Source organism: Giraffa tippelskirchi, chromosome 8 (assembly GCF_054371585.1).
Source record: "Giraffa tippelskirchi isolate mGirTip1 chromosome 8, T2T-mGirTip1v1.2.pri, whole genome shotgun sequence".
Classification (NCBI taxonomy): domain Eukaryota; kingdom Metazoa; phylum Chordata; class Mammalia; order Artiodactyla; family Giraffidae; genus Giraffa; species Giraffa tippelskirchi.
This window is the reverse complement of record NC_137282.1, coordinates 19,886,255-19,909,183: the sequence shown is the minus strand read 5'-3', so window position 1 is coordinate 19,909,183 and position 22,929 is coordinate 19,886,255. Positions and strand designations below refer to the sequence as shown.

General features: G+C 42.0%; 1 protein-coding gene across 1 annotated transcript; it reads left to right on the top strand.

Annotated features, from left to right (window-relative positions):
* Window positions 1–18,034: 18,034 nt before the first annotated feature.
* On the top strand, window positions 18,035–18,916 carry CLDN23 (claudin 23). Its single transcript, XM_081517737.1, has one exon. It carries the CDS (start codon window positions 18,035–18,037, stop codon window positions 18,914–18,916), a length of 882 nt encoding a protein of 293 aa, XP_081373863.1.
* The last annotated feature ends 4,013 nt before the right edge of the window (window positions 18,917–22,929 follow it).

Below are 22,929 nucleotides of genomic sequence, written 5' to 3'. Positions count from 1 at the left end.
TCACCAGGAACAAGTAATTTGTCAAGTGTTTAGGAAAGAACCTGATTTCCTTATTATTGTCAACAGCACAACCTCTGAATAAGGATGTGGGCTAGTAAAAATAAAAACAATGATACATTTTTTTTCTATTTATCTACAGGGATAAAAAGATTAAGTAGACTAGAGACTGGAATTTTAAAACTACCATAAAACACATTTCCCTAGTTACAAAGAGGACAATGTAGACAATGAGGAACACTGGGTCAAATTCCAGTAAATGGTACTCAGATTCACAGCATGGAAGATAAAAGTCGTGTTTTGATGACAAAAATGGGACATGATGAAGCAGAGTAGTTGTGAATTAGTAGAGTTCTCCTCTTCCATCTTCTGCCCAGGAGGAAATAAATCAGTTCATTTTACAAGTGCAGATTATCCTCAAAAGTCACACTGAGAATAATGTTCACCTACCTATTAGGATAAAATTAATCAGCAGTGAAACGTATGTCACATTAAAAGCAAAACAGCAGAGAGGAGGCAAAGTATAAATTCTGAACCCTCTAGCAAAATATTGTAAGACGTGACCTTTTAAATTTACAGATGCTTTTTAAAATTTTACAGGGACATTTTGCAAAAATGTTGGTGAAGAGTTAGCTGCAATTAGGATTCTCTGGGGGAAGGCAATCACAAATGGATTGGAAGAACTAGGTCCACAGTGGGCAAAGGGCAAACCAAATCAAGTCCTCCTGTAACTAGGCTGCAGACTGCTCACGATTCCCCAGACCAGGCTTCACTTAGACGTTTAGTCCCCCTGTCTCTGCCTGGACTGTCCTTTCCCAACCTTCTCTTACTCACAACATCTTACTAATCCTTTATGGCCCAGTGTAAATGACACTTCTGTGACCCTCCCACCCTGACCCTGGGTTCCCCTGAAATAGCACTTCACACATTCCTTTCTTACAGCATCTATCTCTAACTTGTGACTGTTCATTTATAATTCTATCGTGCCCTCTAAATAGATCTGGTTTGATCTTTCTGTTGCTAGCACCAGGCGCAGTATGAGTACTCAATGAATGCCTGGTGAAAAAATGAATAAATTGATGGAAACTAGATTTCTGGACCAAGCCTGCCAATGCCATTCCTTTTTGAAACTCTCTAACCCTAGTTTCCAGTATCATTTTGTTATAAGGAAATGCAATTCAATGGTTTCTAAAATAATTACAACTGGAGGATTTGGTGGCGGTGTTCTTTATCAGTTAATTATATTGCCTAACAAACTACCCTAAGATTTAATGATTCATTATTTATTATTTCTCTAGAGTTTGGTGCGTGTCTTTTTCTCTGGTCTTATCTGGGCTCACCACCTCCAACTGCATTCAGCTGGCTGAGAAGAAAGGTCCAAGATGAACTCACTTGTCAGGGGCCTCGATGCTAGCTGTGCACTGGATGCCTTGGTTCACCTCCAAGCTTCCTCCATCCTCCACCCACCCACCAGACTAGCTTACTTACTTGGACAACTTCCATTACATAAGCCCCTGTTTAATTATGCATGGTGGTCTCATTGGCCTTAGCAAGCCCAGCCAATGTGGGAGGGAAATTACTTAGACTTTACCTATTCATGGACAAAGTGGCAAAGAATTTGCAGTCATTTTTAATCCTCCACACCATAGAAATCCTACTAAATTGTGTTGTTGCTGTTATGAATGAATCCCCCCACACACACACACCCATTTTGCTTCTTCCTTCCAATATTTCTACTCTTCAGCTTAGGTTCTTATCCAGTTTCATTGGTTAGCCTTCCAGGTCATTGTTGTAAACTAGTTTTGAACTTACCAGGAACATGCCTGCTATTTCACCACTTACAATGTCCGCCACTGATTTAGGTATTTTTTACCACTGAGAGAATTCTCTCTCTTATTTCACTAGGGTTCTTATTGTTGTTGATGATGATTTAATCAGTAATTCATATTGAGTTTTATCAAAAAGAATCTTTTAGTATGGTTATTTGTTTTCTTCTAAGTTATTAATGTGATGGATTATATTGTGGGCTTTCCTTCTTATACAGAGCCTCACTCCCCCACCTCCCACCCTTCACTGCCAGGTTGTGTGCATGGCTGGGAGGGAGACGATTGCCCTGCATACAGACTGTCCATCAGTCCCAGTCTTACAATCCCCCTTCTCCCGCTTGCCCCATCTGTCAACATCTCCATCTGTGCTCAGCAATGCAACAGTAACCAGCCACAGGAAGCCATGAAGCACTTGGTATGAGTATATTTTTTTATATGTGCTTAGTTGCTCACTCGTGTCTGACTCTTTGCAATCCCAGGGACTGTAGCCCGCCAGGCTCCTCTGTCCATGGGGTGTCTTCAAGCAAGAATACTGGAGTGGGTTGTCATGCCCTCCTCCAGGGGATCTTCCCAACCCAGGGATCAAACCCAGATCTCCCTCATTACAGCTGGATTCTTTACTGTCTGAGCCACCAGGGAAGCCCAAAAATACTGGAGTGAGTAACCTTTCCCTTCTCCAGCAGATCTTCCAGACCCAGAAATTGAACTCAGGGTCTCCTGCATTGCAGGCAAATTCTTTACCAGCTGAGCTACCAGGGAAGCCCCATTTATATATATATATACCTAATGACATGTATCTGTATCAGACAGCACTGATCCAGCTGAATTCTACCCTCTGGTTGTCAACATTTCTCAGATATCTTGACATTCCTATTCAGAGATGGTTGAACATACCTGTGACAGATGGTGGCATTAATGGCCTGGAGTTGCTCTCATCACCCTTTATTGCAGACCCCGGAAGACCCCTTCCCCACGTACTTTGAGCTTGTTCATGTGACTTAGCAAATGTGAGCAGAGGTGTGCCAAGGGCCTATGAGTTAGGCTTGCCCTCTGTTGCTGCTAGAACCCTGAAGTCACATGTGAAACAGCCCCAGGCAGTCTCCTGGAGGATGACTCTGAGGAGAGAGAATGTGCTGTGCAAGGGGACCTAGCTGTTCTAGCAGAGCCCAGCCCCCAGCCACATGACTAAGCCCAGACCAGACCTACAGAAGCATCTCCCAGCCAAGCCATAGAATCAAAAGAAATAATGAAAAAGCATTGTTTCAAGTCATGAAATTTTGGTATCATTTTTAATGCAGCAAAGGCCAACTGATTCAGTACTCTCAGTCTTTGAGAGATCATGCTGTGTAGTGAGGATTGGTCATAATTCACTTTAATCAAAATAATCTCATCTCTTGCAAATAGATTTTAAACTAGCTAAACCTGTCACCATTATGTCATTTCTTACCAATGCCCTCTCTCTTCATTTGCCTTATCATGCAGTTCAAAATGTATCTACCTTATAGGTTTCTCTCAAGAAACTTCCTCCTTGCCCAGCCTTTTATGGACAAGCACTCTGTGAGGTAGGTTTTATTGTCCCTGCAATAAGTAACTTTTCACAAGTGATGTGACTAACAATTCAGTGCTTCTGAATTAGGTCATTACTTCTCCAGGGAGTCTTCCGGCTGACTAATCCTCCAAAGCCAGCCTCTTCCCCACGGGACCAGCAGGTGTCCCCCAGGCAAAAGATGGAAGCGAGCATCTTTCAATTAACTGAATCTGTTATTTAGAACTGAGCAACCAAATAACTTGGCTAGCAGCCCAGTAACATCATGACCAGAACTGTTCATGAATTGTACTCTAATGAAATCAATTGTCCACAAAATTTAAAACGTATTCAAAGCAAAACCACAAGCACCATGTGGCTGGGATCTGATAATAGAAGAGGGTATCTATTGACTGACCATCCTTCTACATTTCTTAGGGAGAGATTCCAACACCAGTGTGTTCACTTTCTTTCGATTCTGTCATCGTCATTATATTGGTTGTATTTTGCATTCCCTTAACAAAGTATTATTCCAATTTGGAATTTATATTTGAATTGTGTTGTTCCAATTTGGAATTTTGCATTCACATTGTCCAATTATATGTGAACATTCTACTTTCAGAAATGCCCCATTACATTTTCAATGACTGGGAAAAAATAGTTTCAATTAGCTTTAGACTTCTGTATTGGCCAGAATTGGAAATTTCTTGGCCATCCAGCAGCTAGGACTTGGTCCTTTTACTGTGGTGGCCCAAGGTTCAATCCCTGGTTGGGGAACTAAGATCCCACAAGCCACATGGCAGAGCCAAAAAGAAATTGGCCGGAATCAACTTCTAAGATTTTTGTAAAATTCCTTTTGCAAAACAAACTCAATTTTAAAAGTGTATAGGTTTTCAGCACTTGAATTTGACTTACAGAATAAATTGTTATTGTTTAGTCGCTAAATAGTGTCCAACTTTTTTTGACTCCATGGACTGTAGCCCACCAGGCTCCTCTGTCCATGGCATTCTCCAGGCAAGAATACTGGAGTGTATTGCCATTTCCTTCTCCAGGGGATCTTTCCTACCCAGGGACTGAACCCCAGTCTCTTGCATTGGCAGGCAGATTGTTTACCGCTGAGCCACCAGGGAAGATGTACAGAATGAATACCTTGGTCTAAAGGCAAAAGGAATACTAGCCTAGGGTTCAGGTTACTGTAAATGGTCCACGCTCTTACTGGTTTGCAGACTGGACACACTTGTTCTAATGCCACCACCTCATAGGTTGCCTCTTTATCTTATATCCTGTAGCCACAGAAAACTAGACGGACCAAATTATTGCCTTTTATTTCAAGTCACTACCACATCACCCATATGAACACACTACTCTCCAGTATGCTCTTTTTTTTTTTTTTTTTTTTAATGAGAAGGTTTTTTTTTTTTTTTTTTAATAAATTTATTTATTTTAGTTGGGGGCTAATTACTTTACAATATTGTAATAGTTTTTGCCATACATTGACATGAATCAGCCATGGGTTTACATGTGTTCCCCTTCCTGGACCCCCCACCCACCTCCCTCCCCATCCCATCCCTCTGGGTCATCCCATTGCCCCGGCCCTGAGCCCTTGTCTCATGCATCGAACATGGAATGGTGTTCTGTTTCACATACGATAATATACATGTTTCAATGCTATTCTCCCAGAACGTCCCACCCTCACCTTCTCCCTCAGAGTCCATAAAATTGTTCCATGCTTCTGTATGGAACAGAATGCTCTTGAGTATTCTCCAGTATGCTCTTGAGACTTCTAGATTCCCATTTTTATTATAAATTTTAGAAATACTAGGTAAAGAGTATAATGAGGTTTAAGCTGATATCATTCAAATACATATTAATTGTGTTGTCAATGTTAATAAAATGCCATTTTAAGTGCCTATTTTATAAAGATTATTTCATTCATCCTTATACCAATCCTGTTCAGTAGAAACTAACTGGTCCATTTTGTCTTGAAGAGAAAAAGTTGGCTTCTGAGAGCTCAACTTGGCCCAGGAGTAAGCAATGCATGGCAGAACCAGTTGACATGGAAGGTCTGCTCTATGTCAAAGCTGGTGCCAGTGGCCTTCACTCCATCGTTCTGAAGTCACCTCTCCTTTCTGCACCTCTGAATTCACATCAGGGAAATAAGGAGTTTAGAGTCTATGCTCTCTCCTTCCAGCCCCACAGTTAGCTGATTTGCACATACCACGATGGGTTTGCCCATTTCTCCATTGCTAGGCTTTGTCCAGCTCCTTCTTACCAGTAACTGGGTCAGGAAATGAAGTATGCCTGTCTGGTTGTAAACATTATGGTTGTTATTGATTCAGGTGAACTGTAAAACTGATAAAATGTCTGACTGATGGCATCAAGCTTCACACTGACAAGTTTTGCAAGTTTAACAGGTTCTGTTCTGAAGATTGCGGTGGAAAGGAATGCTGAACCTAGGAGAAAATCGTCATTCTCAAGAGCTTATGCTTAGAAAGGTCTCTATTTTTTAACATTTGCTTTCTAGCTACTAAACAAATCTCATGCCAACCGTAGAATGAGTAAAATACACTTCTGCATGTTTCAATAGTCATCTAGATGTTAGTGATGTATATAACTCCTTTATCTCTCATATTTTAATTATTTCAGTGAAATTCACCCCATTTCTGTCTGCTGATGTGAAACATAGCTGTGCACAGGAACTAAACAGCCCAAAGAATTCTCCAGAGCAATTCTACAGTTTTCTACCTATCAGAGAACAAATATGTTCTGCAAATGTCCAGGCATAGGGGTTATTTTGTCCTCCAATCAGGAGGGTGACACATTTTATGCCCCTTTTTTCATTCCCAAGTCTGGAAGACCTTTCAGTCAAAACAACTGCTTGTTAAATTTACTCAGTTTTACTTCATCCAAATATAATTAAATCTTATGGGATGTAGCAAAAGTTCCCCACACAGCCACTATAATTCTATCTGGTATCTTTAAGCTAAAATTTCCCCTTTAATGTAACCTTTCTAACTTAAGTTTATGGGCTAGCAGTGTATGGCCTTTGCCTGTGCTATTAGATTCAACGCATTCCTCACATGTGTTTAGAATACACATAGCATGACATTACAAGCATAACATCGGGTAATTCATAGGGTTGTCCTATCTGCTTAGCAACTACAGGAAAGTCTATTCAGAGTTCCAGGAAGAAAAAGGGAAAATATGTTTCTTACTGCTTTTAAATATACAGTACTCACCATTATTATGAACGACATTAATAAAAATGACCTTCCGAAAGAAGAAATAATGCAAAAATGAAAAAATTGGATGTATGGTTTCTCTGCTTATGAGTCCACAACATATTTCCCAAATATTGATGTAATCTTGAAGTTCAAAATCAATGCCAAATGTGAATTATGAGGCTCATGACTGATTTATATGTTGAATTTTGCCCTTGCTGTTTGTTGCTGGGTAAAGAGTATTTATGGACTTCCCTGGTGGCTCAGACAGTAAAGAATCCACCTGCAATGTGGGAGACCTGGTTTCGATCCCTGGGTTGGGAAGATCCTCTGGAGGAGGAAATGGCTACCCACTCCAGTATTCTTGCCTGGAGAATTCCATGGACGGAGGAGCCTGGGCAGGCTACAGTCCATGGGGCTGCAAAGAGTCAGACATAACTGAGCGACTTTCACTTCACTTCAAACAAGATTTCTATATCATGTGTAAACATGAAAAATACTTGGAAAAACACCACCCAGTTTTCTTTCTGGTGTATGTTCATATTGTTCATTGTGTGTACATTTCTGTGGATGACGATGTGACAGAACTCCACTCTCTCCCATTTTTCACATATGGCCTAATTAAAACCATAAAAGACTGTGCACTCACAATTATGGAAGAAAAATTTGTGTCACAAGAATGTGGGACTTCACTTCAAAGTTAGGGAAATTGTGAAACTTAGTTGGCCATGAATTTTTAAAGTCATCTTTTTCAAATTTAAAAAAGTCTAGTGGTAGGAGGGTTCAGGATGGAGGGAAAACGTGTATAACCATGGCTGATTCATACAGATGTATCGCAAAAACCATCACAATATTGTAAAGTAATTATCTTCCAATTAAAATCAGTTCAGTTTACTCGCTCAGTCGTGTCCGACTCTTGGCAACCCCATGAACCACAGCATGCCAGGCCTCCCTGTCCATCACTAACTCCCTAAGTTCACCCAAACCCATGTCCATCGAATCAGTGATGCCATCCAGCCATCTCATCCTCTGTCATCCCCTTCTCCTCCTCCCTCAATCTTTCCCAGCATCAGGGTCTTTTCCAATGAGTCAGCTCTTTGCATCAGGTGGCCAAAGTATCGGAGTTTCAGCTTCAACATCAATTCTTCCAATGAACACCCAGAACTGATCTCCTTTAGGATGGACTGGTTGGATCTCCTTGCAGTCCAAGGGATTCTTAAGAATCTTCTCCAACACCACAGTTCAAAAGCATCAATTCTTCGGTGCTCAGCTTTCTTTATGGTCCAACTCTCACATCCATACGTGACCACTGGAAAAACCATAGCCTTGACTAGACGGACCTTTGTTGGCAAAGTAATGTCTCTGCTTTTTAATATGCTATCTAGGTTGGTCATAACTTTCCTTCCAAGGAGTAATCACCTTTTAATTTCATGGCTGCAATCACCATCTGCAGTGATTTTGGAGTCCAGAAAAATAAAGTTAGCCACTGTTTCCACTGTTTCCCCATCTATCTGCCATGAAGTGATGGGACTGGATGCCATGATCTTAGTTTTCTGAATGTTGAGCTTTAAGCCAACTTTTTCACTCTCCTCTTTCACTTTCATCAAGAGGTTCTTTAGTTCTTCTTCACTTTCTGCCATAAGGGTGGTATCATCTGCATATCTGAGGTTATTGATATTTCTCCTGGAAATCTTGATTCCAGCTTGTGCTTCCTCCAGCCCAGCGTTTCTCATGATGTACTCTGCATATAAGTTAAATAAGCAGGGTGACAACGTAAAGCCTTGATGTACTCCTTTTCCTATTTGGAACCAGTCTGTTGTTCCATGTCCAGTTCTAACTGTTGCTTCCTGACCTGCATACAGGTTTCTCAAGAGACAGGTCAGATGGTCTGGTATTCCCATCTCTTTCAGAATTTTCCACAGTTTATTGTGATCCACACAGTCAAAGGCTTTGGCATAGTCAATAAAGCAGAAATAGATGTTTTTCTGGAACTCTCTTGCTTTTTCGATGATCCGGCGGATGTTGGCAATTTGATCTCTGGTTCCTCTGCCTTTTCTAAAACCAGCTTGAACATCTGGAAGTTCACGGTTCACGTATTGCTGAAGCCTGGCTTGGAGAATTTTGAGCATTACTTTACTAGCGTGTGAGATGAGTGCAATTGTGCGGTAGTTTGAGCATTCTTTGGCATTGCCTTTCTTTGAGATTGGAATGAAAACTGATCTTTTCCAGTCCTGTGGCCACTGCTGAGTTTTCCATATTTGCTGGCATATTGAGTGCAGCACTTTCACAGCGTCATCTTTTAGGATTTGAAATAGCTCAACTGGAACTCCATCACCTCCACTAGCTTTGTTCGTAGTGATGCTTCCTAAGGCCCACTTGACTTCACATTCCAGAATGTCTGGCTCTAGGTGAGTGATCACAGCATCGTGATTGTCTGGGTTGTGAAGAACTTTTTTGTACATTTCTTCTGTGTATTCTTGCCACCTCTTCTTAATATCTTCTGCTTCTGTTAGGTCCCTACCATTTCTGTCCTTTATTGAGCCCATCTTTGCATGAAATGTTCCCTTGGTATCTCTAATTTTCTTGAAAAGATCTCAGTCTTTCCCATTCTATTGTTTTCCTCTATTTCTTTGCACTGATCACTGAGGAAGGCTTTCTTATCTCTCCTTGCTATTCTTTGGAACTCTGCATTCAAATGGGTATATCTTTCATTTTCTCCTTTGCTTTTCACTTCCCATCTTTTCACAGCTATCTGTACGGCCTCCTCAGACAGCCATTTTGCTTTTTTGCATTTCTTTTTCTTGGGGGAATTAAAATAAATAAATGTTTTTAAAGACCTAGAATAAGGAAATTTTGAAAATGTATAAAAGTTCAAAGAAAATAAAGATGGTTGTGAAATCTATCGCTCCAAATACAGCTAACATTTTGGTATATCTTCTAGTATTTTTCTATGCACAAGCTTTCTTTTTAACCTAATCGGTTTCATGCTGCAGTACTATTTTGTAATCTGCTTATTATAAAGGGCACTACAGTGCCCTTATAGCTAAACATTTCCACATACTGTTTATTTCCTTGGAGAAAAATACCAGAAAGGCTAATTGAAAAATCAAAGAGAAGGCACATAATTAAGGCTTTCAAAACAAACTGCAGTGTTATTTGTGAAATATAATACTCTATTTCCTCTAGTGACTTTTCCAAATCTAGCCAAAATTGATAGCATCTTTTCCCCTTAATTTGTCAAATTTGTTTATTTATTTAATGTTTTTATTTGGTTGCTTGGGGTCTTAGTTGCAGTCTTTTTTTTTTTTTTTTTTAAGTTTCGGTATGTGGGATCTTTCTACCTGTGGCATGTGGGAACGTGTCCAATTTAAAAGGAGAAAAATGGTTCATGCACATTTTATTTTGCATTTCTGTGAATAAAAGGGTCGTTTAGTTGATCACTTTCAATGTGCTTATTAGATATTTATTTTCTTCTGTGACTGTGCATTTTCTTTGCCCATTTTTCATTGTGATATTGTGTTCTTATTTGATTCTCCAGAGAGATATGAAATATTAACCTCTTTTCTGTTACAAAAACAGAAAGAATTGTCCTAATGAAACAGAGCAGGACCCTATGATCCTTTGCCTCATGTCTTCAACCTGCCTTTTGCCTGTAGAAAACTTTAGCCAAATAATAAATTTAATCAGAGAAATGAGAAAATGCAGAAATAGAGGAAAACAGTCAAATGAGACCAAATAATAATAGTTTAGTCATTAAGTAAATTCAAGAACCTTTGGTTCCTCTTCAAGGGCTATAGATCATATCCTAAGCCATGTCTTTTGAGCTATTTTGTAGATACTGAAACCCCTACCAGGCTGAAGAAGTTAACCTCATGATAACCAGACTTCAGCCATATCATAAGCTGCCGTAATTCAGAGAAATGGGAATGGCCTCATGGGAATAAACTGACCCTGAAACTATAGATTAACTATGCTTAAAACAATCAAAATGAAATTGCTCAGATGACCACATGGCCAATTTCAAGATGACTGTGCTGTTTTTGCATGTAGCCCCTCTCCTCTGACTATAAAATCTCTTTTTGACTGACTGTGGGTGGCAGGGTGAGGTAAGGGAAGTCGGCCTTTGGACAGGAGTTTGCCCTTCCACCCAGGTTGCTGGCCTGCAAAATAAAGCAAACTTTCCCTTCCATCAATCTTGGCTCTTTATTGGCTTTTAAGTGGAGAGCAGCTGGACCCACTTTCGCTAATAGACTTTGGCGCCCAACGTGAGGCTGTGCTCTCGCGATATTGGGCTCCCAGCATCTTCCCCTATCAGAACACGGCCATGACGGCTAGGACGGCTGCAAGGAACTCGCTGCTCAAGGCCCACTGGCCCAAGCAGGGCCTTTGGAGAATACCATTTATTTCAAGGATCCAGAGCAGTCTCCTCTGCTTGGCACCAGCTGCAAACATACACATTTTTCCTTGGTGGAATGGAAATATGGACCTGGACAAGCTGACAAGCTCCATGCTCAAGTAAGTCCATCTTTGTGCACTTGGGCAAACTTCTCTTTTGAGCATAAGGTGCTTTTTGAGCATTTTACAGTTGGTTCTGATGTGTGTCTACCTTTGAGAACTGTTTGTGAGCACTGACTGTCATTTGAGCATTTTGCCAATTGGTTCTGATGGGTGTCTATTGTTGATGATTGTTTGTGAGCACAAAGGGTTATTATTGGTCATTTTGGCCAATTGGTTGTGATGTATGTCTGACGTGGAGGGCCATTTTTGTGCAGGAGGTGTCTGTTTGGGACTCAGTATTGGTTATTCTCTTGGCAGATTTGTGATGGTTCTGTCTTCTGGTGTGTGAACATGTATTCCATTTGTGTGATCAGCATCTTTGTTGTCTTTTGTAAAATGGGAAATTCAGGTTCAATTTATTATAAAAGCTTTAGCTATGAAATTACAATTAAAGAAATAGAAAGATTTTGTAAACAATGTATGGCAACAGTATTCTTGAAACTCTAGAGAAAATTGCTTAAGATGAAACTCTTGAAATTCCAACACTGGTTCTTTTTGTATATGTAGTTAGAGAAAGCTAGCTTGATAAAATACTGTTTTCAGGATTCTGACCCTAAGAGAGCAAAAATAAGCCTAGGAGAAAGGTTGAGGTTAACTCTTATCATGTCCTTGAAATACAGACAATCCCACTTTGCCTGGGATTTTAGGTTTGAGTTAAATAATACAACTTCAAAAGATGTTTGGGATTATTAAACACGCATCTTGTTTCACATTAAAGAGAAATTATGCTATGAGAAAAAATGTAAGTTTTTAGCAGTTATGGAATATGTTCTAAGTTTGCCAATCAGTAAATGCTGGTATAACAGTTTAATTACTTGTTTCTTGGTTTTGTTAAGGCTTTTAAATGTGAAAAATTGTCATATGTAATTAAAGCTACTAAAAATGACAAGGAAAGCATTTCAGTGTGTAAAGCAAGTAGGATATGTGTGGTTGATGAGAGAAGCTACAAAGAATGGAGATATTTTTGTTGAGGAAAACTGATGATAATTTTGTCATAGAGCCGCTTGTTTCTGGATGGGGAATACTTAGCTGCTTTTGTAAGATTTAAGTTTCTTTCTCTAACTTTGAGTATTCCAGAGGGCCCTTAGGCATCTCAGAAGAATCATTAAGGTAACTAGGATTATTTGATATGATAAATTATATGGAAAGCATAAAAGAATTCTAATGGATAAGAAATTTAAAGAATTCTAGTGGAAAGTGATTGTTTTGCTTCAAACCATATTTTTGACCCCAATGTTTAGGATGGAAAAAATTGTCTGTGGAAGTTGTCACAGGGTATAACTACTCATGATGTATATTACTGCTGGCTTTAAGTTTACTGCTAAAAGCACATGTACCATTCTTAATGTGACGATTGGGTATAAGTGATCAAATGTATAACCTATAAAATTTCTCCATCAGAATACCTCTGTATTTGTTTGTCATGTCTGATTAGTTTTCCCCCAGTGTGGATAACTAGGCCAGTGTATAAGCAAAAAATAGGCCTAGCACCAAGGGACATGAATGGACCCCGAGCAGGCAACTAAGCCACTCTGGCAATGCTGGAAAAAATAACTGATTATCAATGCTTTCTATGGAGAGATTTGAAGTTTAGAGGGGAAAGTGATGGAAGAAATTTTCACATATTGAGGTATGGGGAAGTCATTCTGGTTTATACATGATTTAATTTGAATTTCAGCATAACCAAAACAGCCTATTTGTGGGCTATTAAACATCCATTGTACACCTGCTTTAACCATTAAGGAGAAAAAACACTCTGAGAATAATACAAAGATGCATTTTGATTATCATCTTCATTGTATTATGTCTAAAATTTTCAAATGTTTGTCTATATACTCTGACAAAATAATCAAGTTTTCATAATATGAAATATTGACCTAAGTGAACCTAGTCCACGGTGTGGTAAATCTTTTTTCCCTACAGTAGATAGAAACAGACAGAGCTGAAGGGAAGCAGGCTATGTAAGCACAGCTGCTGATTCCTGGGACCAGCCCTACCCCCACCATACATTGGCACCTTTGTAACGGAGGCAGCCTTCATGCTAGACCAAAAAAGATTAGAAGCCCCTAGAAGATCAAACTTAAGCAGATTTTTTTTTCCTTTTTAAGTGGTGTAATATCCTGTGATGCCTTGTTATATGTAAAAGAGGAATGGCAAGTAGATGCTTGCTTTAGATGGTAAATGACCACACAGAAATGATATAGAATAAATTTAAATTGATTTACTGGGGATTTCCCTGGCAGTTCAGGGGTTCTGAATCACTTTGCTGCACACCTGAAACTAACACAGCATTGTAAATCAACTATACTTCAGTCTTAAAAAAGGTTAACCATCAATTATACTTCATGTCAATGATGGAAATTTTGCAACAATTTGTTGATTTAGTTGATATAATGAAAATATTTTAGGGACTTCCCTGGTGCTGCAGTGGTTAAGACTCCAGGCTTCCACTGCAGGAAGATAATACCATATGCTGAATAAAATAAATAATAAATACATTGATTTACTATCAGCATCATTACTCACAATAGACAAAAGGTGGAAACAACCCACGTCCATTGATTAATAAGTGGATGAGCAAAATTTGATCTATACATGCAATAGAATATTACTAAACCTTAAAAAGGAAGAAAATTCTGATATATGCTACAACATGGATGAAACTTGAGGACATTGTGCTAAAAGAAATATCAGTTACTAAAGGATAAATATTGTATAATTCCACTTCTATGACTTGGATACAGTAGTCAAAGTCACAGAGACAGAAAGTAGAACGATGGTTGTCAGGGGCTAGGAGGACAGGAGAATTGTTTAATAGGTAGAGAATTTCAGCCTTGTAAGATGAAAAGATTTCTGGAGATTCAGTGATGTGAATGCCCTTAACACTACTGAACTGTACGCTTAAATAAGTAAGAGGATACATTTCATGTTCTGTGTATTTTACTATGATTTTTTAAATGATGTGTGCTGTATTTTCCTTTTACTGGGTAGGATTTTACAAAATTTCTTTCACTTATTTACACAAAGTAAGAATATTTATTGAGTACCTCCTATGAGCTAGGTACCATTCCAGGTACTGAGATATAGCCAGCAGGGTACCAAGCATTTATTTGTAACTTAACAATTCAGTGGTAGAAAAAGAATATAAATAGGTCATTACACAGTTAATAAGAAAATATTTGGTAGTGATAAGTTCTATATAGAAAATAAACTAGGGTGGTATGATACGGGGCTAACTGGGGGGCTACTTTAAATTGGATGTCCAAGGTTATCTATTCTTTACAATATTTTGCACACAAAGCTTGAAACCAGTTGTCAGGCTAGAGATTGTCAAGGAAAACAAATGCCACATGAGTGGTCTTCATTCACTTCAGATGCTATTTAAAACTAGAGGATGATCAGAGTTTAATTTTTTTTTCATAGTTTAATTTTTATTCTATGACCTACTGAACTGGATTTACCATTGGAAGACTAACATATTAACAGAGTCTTAATATGTGGACAGAGTGAAATATAAAGACCGGATAAAGCAACTCTGAGGATACCTCATAATGGCACACTGATCTTTACTCCCCAAATTTGCAACAAGCCCCAGCCTGTGTAGACTAACAGGGGACCAACATTGGTCCCTTCAGAATTAGTCTCTGGGAGCCCCCTATTTATTTGGGAATCTTTGTTGTTGCTATTTAGTTGCTAATTGTGTCTGACTCTTTTTTGACGCCTTGGACTGTAGCCCACCAGGCTGCTGTAAACAGATTCCTGTCCTACCATAGGCCCCTTTGCAGAAGAGAAAGCTATTCTAGGGCCTGAGGATCATCTTACACAGCAGGTACTAATCTCAGAAATAATTCATCCTTGCCGCACTGTGATTCATGCTTTGTTTTTCACTCAGCCTTGCGATGAACTCAGAGGCACAAGGAACAAAAAGCCCAGGTCTAGAATCAGATGCCGTGCTTAATGCAATCATCTTGTATTAGTATAGAAAGTCATCCACACAGGGCTACACTTTTTTTCTGTCATAAATATTGGAGCTACCCTAAATCTCATTTTTTCTATGCTGGAAAAAAAAAAAAAACATTGAAATAATAAACAACTTTACAAAAATGCATTAACAGTTAATTTTGACCAGGCAGCCACCTTTAAGAGAATTGTGTGGCTACTATGTGAAAGGACACAGAGGGGGAAGGGAGAAAATGGGTTTGTTGAACGACTGCTTCCGGCCAGGCCATCAAGATATATTATAGGGTGGAACCAAACAACAATACCCCTGCCCTCAAAGAATTTATCCTTGCCCTGGACAACTAGATGATTCAAGTAATAAAGAATTGTGACAAGTGTTACAATAGAAGAGGGTGTGTATGGAAGTCCAATAGGAAGAGTTAATCCATGGGATAGAGAAGCTCTCCCAGAGAAAATGGCATTTAAGCAAAGATCTGAGAGATGCACTGGATTTGGAAAGTGGCAGGTAGGACTCTAGGAAAAGAAAAGAGCATATACCCAGGTCTAGAGGCAAAAGGGAGCACAACACGCCAGAAAAAAATTAGAAATCCAGTCTTCCCTGAGTTGTGGTGTGAGGAGGTGGGGGGAGGTGTAGCTGGAGAAATTGTAACCCTTGTGTACTGTTGGTGGGAATGTAAAATGATGCGGCTACTGTGGAAAACAGCAAAGTATTTCTTCAAAAAAATTGAAAATAGAGTTACCATATGATCCAGCAATTCCACTTCTAGAGAACTGAAAGCAGGGATTCTAAGAGATATTACTATACCCTTATTCAAAGCAGGATCATTTGCAGGAGCCAAATAGTGGAAGCAACCAAAGTGTGCGTCACAGGCTGAATGGATGAAAAAATGTGGTCCATACCTACAGTGGACTATTATTCAGCCTTAAAAAGTAAAGGAAGTTCTGACACATGCTTATGAACATGGGTGAACCATGAAACCATCATGCTAAGAGAAATAAGCCAGTCATAAATACTGCATGATTCCACTTGCATGAAATATCTAGAGGATTCAAACTCATCAAGACAGAAAGTAAAATGGCAGTTGCCCCAGGCTAGGGATAGGAGGGTTGGTTGTTGGTAATTTACTGGTTGGGTTGGGGAGTTTCTGACAAATGAATAGTTTCAGTTTGGAGAAATGAAAAAATTTAGGAGATGGCTGATGGGAATGGTAAAATAATATAAGTATACTTAATTCCAATGAATTGTACGCTTAAAATGGTTAAGGTGGTAAATTCCATGTTTATGTGTATCTTACCACAATTTTTTGAATTTAAAAATTTTCAGAAAAACAAAGGACCCATCCTGGGTATTGTCCACTCCTAGAGTGTTCAAAATTACTTCAAAGCAATGCTTAACTTTGCTTTTTTAGAAATAATTTTAACCAGTTGTAAAGGTTAACACACTTCCATTGTAAGAAATACAGAAAATGAGGAAAACATTGTTAAAGGATAATTTTTAGGAAAATGTAAAATCATGATTCTCACACAAATATAAAATGAATGAGTGTTCAAGATTTTATTTAACTTATTAAGGAAACCAGTATGATGTTACAACCGATTTGAAGGCCAGCGCAAGGAGTGCACATGTATATAGGCAAGCTGGCCTGCTAAAGTGAATTTACAAATCAATGCCAAACAGGTCTATATCCATTGGGTATAATCATTAACATTGCACTGACAAACTAATTTGCACTACTACAGACAAAGATCACCTCCGACACTACAGGTTTTCTGCAATTTAGAGAGTTATAAACAGCTCAAAGACAATTAAAGTCTCAGGACCCTCATTCAGTCGTGTCAGAATCTCTGCAACCCCATGGACTGTAGCCTACGAGGCTTCTCCATCCATGGGATTTTCCAGGCAAGAGTACTGGAGTGGGTTGCTATTTCCTTCTCCATAGAATCTTTCTGACCCACGTCTCCCACATTGTAGGCAGACGCTTTACCCTCTGAGCCACCAGGGAAGCCTCTTTGTCTATAGAATTAGACAAACCAGAAGACTGTGCTAGGCAGGACACACACACACCCTTCTCTCTCTCTTTTTTTTTTTTTTTTTTGGTCACTTTCAAAATCTTTCAAGAGACTGAAAAAAGAAAGTAAAATCCTCAGTAACTCTTCATCCCAGAAACACTCGCTTTGATTCTTTTGCATCAAGGTTAATCTGGAGTATGACATGTTTTTTAAGCAAATGAAACAAAATACACAAGTGCAACACTCTGGGACACACTGCTCGACCAAATGGACCCTCGGTGCACATCTGCCCAGCGCACCCCGGGAGGTTCATTCCGTATGGCCACGAGTGGCTGCAAGCTAACAGCGCAAAACTTCAGGGATCTCTCTTGGGGGGAGTGGAGGGAAGACAGGCTACAGGTGCACCGTCGACCGTCAGGGACCCGAGAAAAGCTTTAGCAAGAACCTGCTCAGCGCCGGGCCAGGTGAGCGGGGCTGTCCGGTGGCGCCGCCCCTTTCCTTCCCGGCCCATGGCCCTCGGCTGGCGGGCCCAGCGGAGCGGCGGGGCGGGGCGACCTTTGCTCCGCGGCCTGGAGGGGCCCTTGCAGTTTCCTGATCGCCACTCCCTGCCCTCCCGCCCCTCCCACCCGAACGGGTTGGGCGGCGGCTGCTGCAGCGTCCACACCTCCGGCTGGGGTTTCGGTCAGACTCGCTCGGGAACTGGTTTCGATCAGCCGGCCGGGCGGGAGGCAAGGCGGAGTGGCTGGGACTCTCGGAGCAAACTAAGGACGCGCGGCCGAGAGCGGACAGTCCTGCGCTGGAGACAAAGAGTGCAGGAGCGCGGGCGTGGTGGTGGCGGCGGTGGCGAGCGTGCGGACTTCAGGGAGTCGGAGCCCGGAGCCCTCTTTGGGGGCGCGAGGGCTAGAGATCGCCAGCCTGCGGCAGGTGCGCCCCCCAGGATGCGGACGCCGGTGGTGATGACGCTGGGCATGGTGCTCACGCCCTGTGGGCTGTTACTCACCCTGACCAGCACGCTGACGCCCGGCTGGAGGCTGGTGAAGGGCTTCCTCGACCAGCCGCTGGACCTGGTGCTGTACCAGGGCCTGTGGGACATGTGCCGCGAGCAGAGCAGTCGCGAGCGCCAGTGCGGCCAGCAGGACGATCTCGGCTACTTCGCCGCCGAGCCGGTGCGCGTGGCGCGGGGAATGACTGTCACTTCGCTGGCCGTCACGGGCCTGGGGCTGCTGCTGGCGACGCTCGGCGTGCGCTGCTGGAGGGACGAGCCCCACTTCGCCCTGGCCGGCCTCTCCGGCGTTGTGCTTTTCACCGCGGGCCTCTTGAGCCTCATCCCAGTCTCCTGGTACAACCACTTCTTGGCGGATCGCGCCGTCCTGCCCGCCCAGCCCAGCCCGGTCACGGTGCGGGTCGGCTACAGCCTGGTGCTGGGCTACCTGGGCAGCTGCCTGCTGCTGCTGGGCGGCTTCTCTCTGGCGCTCAGCTTCGCGCCCTGGTGCACTGAGCGCTGTGACAGCTGCCGCAAGGTGCCCCCCAGCAGCGCGCGCCGCAGCAGCATCAGCACCGTGTACGTCGACGGGCCGGAGCCCGCACTCACGCCGGCCATCAAGTACTATAGTGATGGCCAGCACCGGCCGCGGCCTGATCATCTCGGCGCCGCCAGCCAACGCAAGGCCGGCTTCCCGATGCCCCGGCCCCCACCCAAAGCCTACAGTAACCCGGTGGACGTGCTCGACGGGGAGAAGGCTCCAAACTCCGAACCCGGCGGGTCTTCCCACAGCACTCGGCCCTGCGGCAGCACACTGCCCTGCGACTCGGACGTGTAGACGGCACCCCCAGCCTGCTCTGGCCCAGCCCTGTCCACCAGGATCCAAACTTCCCTTTCCGCTGAAAACACCTGGCTCTGAGTCGGACCCTGGGACACATTCCTGCAACTGGTTTGGAGGGCGATCTTCCTTTCCTGTGGCCAAACTAGATTCCTTGGACTCTTGATTCAGGTTGGGTTTGATTTTCTTTTTAAAGAGTTTAGTGTTCCTCCCCAGAGGAATCAAGGCCCTCTTCTGGAGCGACAGGCATTTCATACTTTTAGCTGGAGACGTAGAAAGAGTAACTTTGCATCCTGTTGATAATGTCAGAACAAGCACATGGAGGCTCAGAACCGGTTTAACACCTTGAAACAACAATATTCTGAAATGCCTATGAACCTTGGATCAGTATAATTATTATTAATTTTCCCCCACTGTATAATTCATTTTCATGCCAACTCTCAAGAGACTAGTATGTTTCTGGTTATATTTAAACAAGGCTCTTAAACATAGAGCCATGCAAATACCAGCAGCTTTAGTGACTCTTATGGAAGGAAGTAACCCGATTAACTCATATTTACATTTCTTCAGGTATAAAGAGGATTTATTCTTTTATCACTCACTCCAGAGTTTCTCTTCTAGATGCCAGAAAGAGAATGAAGGGACTAATGCTGTATTGTTCTATTTCTTGGCTACCTCACAGTGGCCATAAAGAGCTATATATTAAATATTTGGAACAAAATGGAACCTGTTAATCACATTAGGCTAATGTACATGTGTATATATATTTTATTTATAAATAAAATTTGAGAGCAAGAGTTTCACTATACTCACAGAAGCATTTCTATCTCCAGTACAACCTTTGGAAGTTTAAGCATTCATTACTAACAATTTCCTGGCTGCCTACACAGTTTCTGAAATCTAGCACTCAGATCTTTGCACCTCTTAGCCTAAGATTACTAAAAGTAGCCAATGGGCCCCTTCAATCTTTGATTGCTTTATTTTCAGGTTCACGCTGTTTTCTGTGCAAAGCCAAGTCTATTGTTGAAAAAACTAGAAGCACCAGTTTTCACATGAGGTGAGACTAGAAATCTTTTCCTCTTGTAACAGTGCTGCCTAAAGTCACAGGTAGGCGGCTTTGTGTACAATGAGTGGGACTAAAGCTCCAGCAGGGCTGGCTCCAATTCCGAGTGGTTGATTGAAGGGCGGTCTTGAACTGAACTGAATGGTAGCCAATTCAGAGGTAGGAGCGTTCAGCTCAGTAAACACTGACCACACAGCTATAATAGAACGAAATCAGCAGCACATTCAGAGTGTTAGCAGTGGAAGGGATAAGGCAGATTCATTTTCTTTGCCATTTTGTACTGGAGTCACCTGTTTCTTTTTGCAATCAAGCTTGAGTGTGCTGGTATATCACTGGGGGATCTTTTTCAAATGCAAATTGACTCAGTAGCTCTGGAGTGAGGCCTGAAACCGATTTCCTAACTAGCTCCCAGGAGATGCCAATGCTGCCCTTTCACAGGCCCCCCTTGGGGCTGCATGGTTTTCCTTGGGACTGTGCCTCACTCAAATTTCAATCCCAACTGGCAGCATGCAATCAGATTTTTGAGAACTATTGCCTAGATGAGTTTGGGGTCTTGATTTAGGGAACAAGCCAGACTAGAGAAATGGCAACCCTACTTTTTTCAGCTGACAGCTCAAAAGGTAGTAATTGGGCTCCTGAGAAGTCAGGACCGGGCAGACAACATAAAGATACTGAGTTTCTGGCAAGGACCAAATCCGACTCTTGCCTGCATCATAATTCCAGTGTTTCTAGAGAAGCCTTGGTAAAAAGAATCAATAGTAGTACTTAGTGTGATTTTACTTTTCCCTGCCTGGTCACTTTCCTCTGGCTTATATCCAAAACACTTCTTTGTGATTAAGATTTGCTGCTGAGTTAGAACTCCATTTTTGCTTCATCCACAGGAGTAAAACGAAAACTGTCTTTAAGAAAACCAAACTTCATTTTACTATTAAAAAAAATATTCAAGACAGCATGGAAAGAGCCTCCCTGCACTGGGGCAGGATTTGGGTTTGACCTGAGAGTCATGCTGTGTTAGAGCAGTAAAAAATGACAATAGATTTGAGACTCAAGATGCTGGAGCTGGAGCCTCAGGACTTGCTATCGTGGACGAGTCCTTCCCCTAAACCTAATATCCACCTAACCAAGGAGCTACACCACAGTGAGACTCTAACGTGAAATAGCACTGCCTCCTGGCCTCAAGCCCTTCACACCTCTGACACACCATCACGACTCATTTTTTTCTTAATTAGACTCTTTGAGCCCTTCCCTGGTGGCTCAGATGGTAAAGAGTCTGCCTGCAGTGCAGGAGACCTGGGTTCAATCCCTGGGTCAGGAAGATCCCCTGGAGAAGGAAATGGCAACCCACTCCAGTATTCTTGCCTGGAAAATCCCTTGGACAGAGGAGCCTGGCGGGCTACAATCCATGGGGTCACAAAGAGTCGGACACAACTGAGCGACTTCACTTTCCACTTTTAAAATTTGAAGTATAGTTGTTTAACATTGTTGTGTTGTTGTTCAGTCGCTTAGTCCTGTCCAACTCTTTGAGACCCTATGGACTGCAGCCTGCCAGGCCTCCCCGTCCTTCACTGTCTCCCGGAGTTTGCTCAAACTCCTGTCCATTGAATCATTGATGCCATCCAACCATCTCATCCTCTGTCGTCCCCTTCTCCTCTTACCCTGAGTCTTTCCCAGCATCAGGGTCTTTTCCAATGAGTTGGCTCTTCACATCAGATGGCCAAAGTATTGGAGCTTCAGTTTCAGCGTCAGTCCTTCCAGTGAATGTTCAGGGTTGATTTCCTTTAGGATTGACTGGTTTGATTTCCTTGCAGTCAAAGGGACTCTCAAGAGTCTTCTCCAGCACCCTAGTTCAAAAGCATCGATCTTTGGTGCTCAGACTTCTTTATGGTCCAATTTTCACATCCGTATATGACCACTGGAAAAACCATAGCTTTGACTATGTGGACATTGTTGTGAGGATTCGCTTTTAATAATCCTAATGACATACAGAGTTTGTGTCTCCATTTAATGGGTGAAGTCTTTCCAAGATTACTCAAGCTCTGCCTGGAGGAGCAAGGAATCTGTGAAAATAGAGCACACCCTGTGTTAACACAGCTCCTGCTCTGCCCCTTTGCCAATCAGGCTCTGATCCAGACACCCATCCTCACTAAGGAGGGGTGGGGTTTTGGGCACACAGGCTGTTGATCCCTTGCTGAGGCTCTGGGAAGGTGCGTCAACGATGCTTCAGCAACCACCCTCATTTTCATGGTCTAGATCATTTGTAAGTTTGAGGGCGCCTGTCGTCCTGTCAGCACATCTTTGACTGCCTTGGAAAGCAAATTTATTCCCAGCCTGGCCTTTGTAGAACTTTCATACTCTAGCATGAGAAAGATGTGCAAGGAAAATGAAGAATAACAAACCAGGGTAAAAGCTCGGAGAGAAAAAGGCAATATTTTAAGAAAGGTGATTTGGAAGAAGGGGGGCTTGAGCAGAGAACTGAGAGAAAAGATTGGGCATCAGAGAGAACAGCAAACTCCAAGTTCCCAGTAAAGGAATGTTAGTGAAAATAGGTTGCCATAATGATCACAATACCAGTTTGCTTTACTTTTCCTTCACCCTAGATGGGGGTGGTAAGGACAGGACGAAGTTGGGGGGACCAACTGAGAGAACCCAAGGACCTCTTCTGGTATTGTAGCTTATTTAAGGAGGGAACACAGTCTGGATTCAATCTGCAGCATAGAATGTTTTTAGAGTAAAATATAAACAATTTGATATATGAATAGCAGGTGAAGAACGTTCTATTCTGCCAATGTGTAGACAAGCCTACAGTGCAACAGGCAGAGAAAGGTCTTTTAGCCTCAGAGCCTCATCACATCCCTGAAGTGACAGGAATGGTTAATAACCAGGCTCTCTCTCCCAACACTCATCTCACCTCATCTCACATCTTCACTCCAACCTTCCTAAAACAAAGAAC

Excerpts from the sequence above, each read along its gene's own strand:
- CLDN23 (XM_081517737.1), top strand. The coding sequence starts at position 18,035 with ATGCGGACGCCGGTGGTGATGACGCTGGGCATGGTGCTCACGCCCTGT.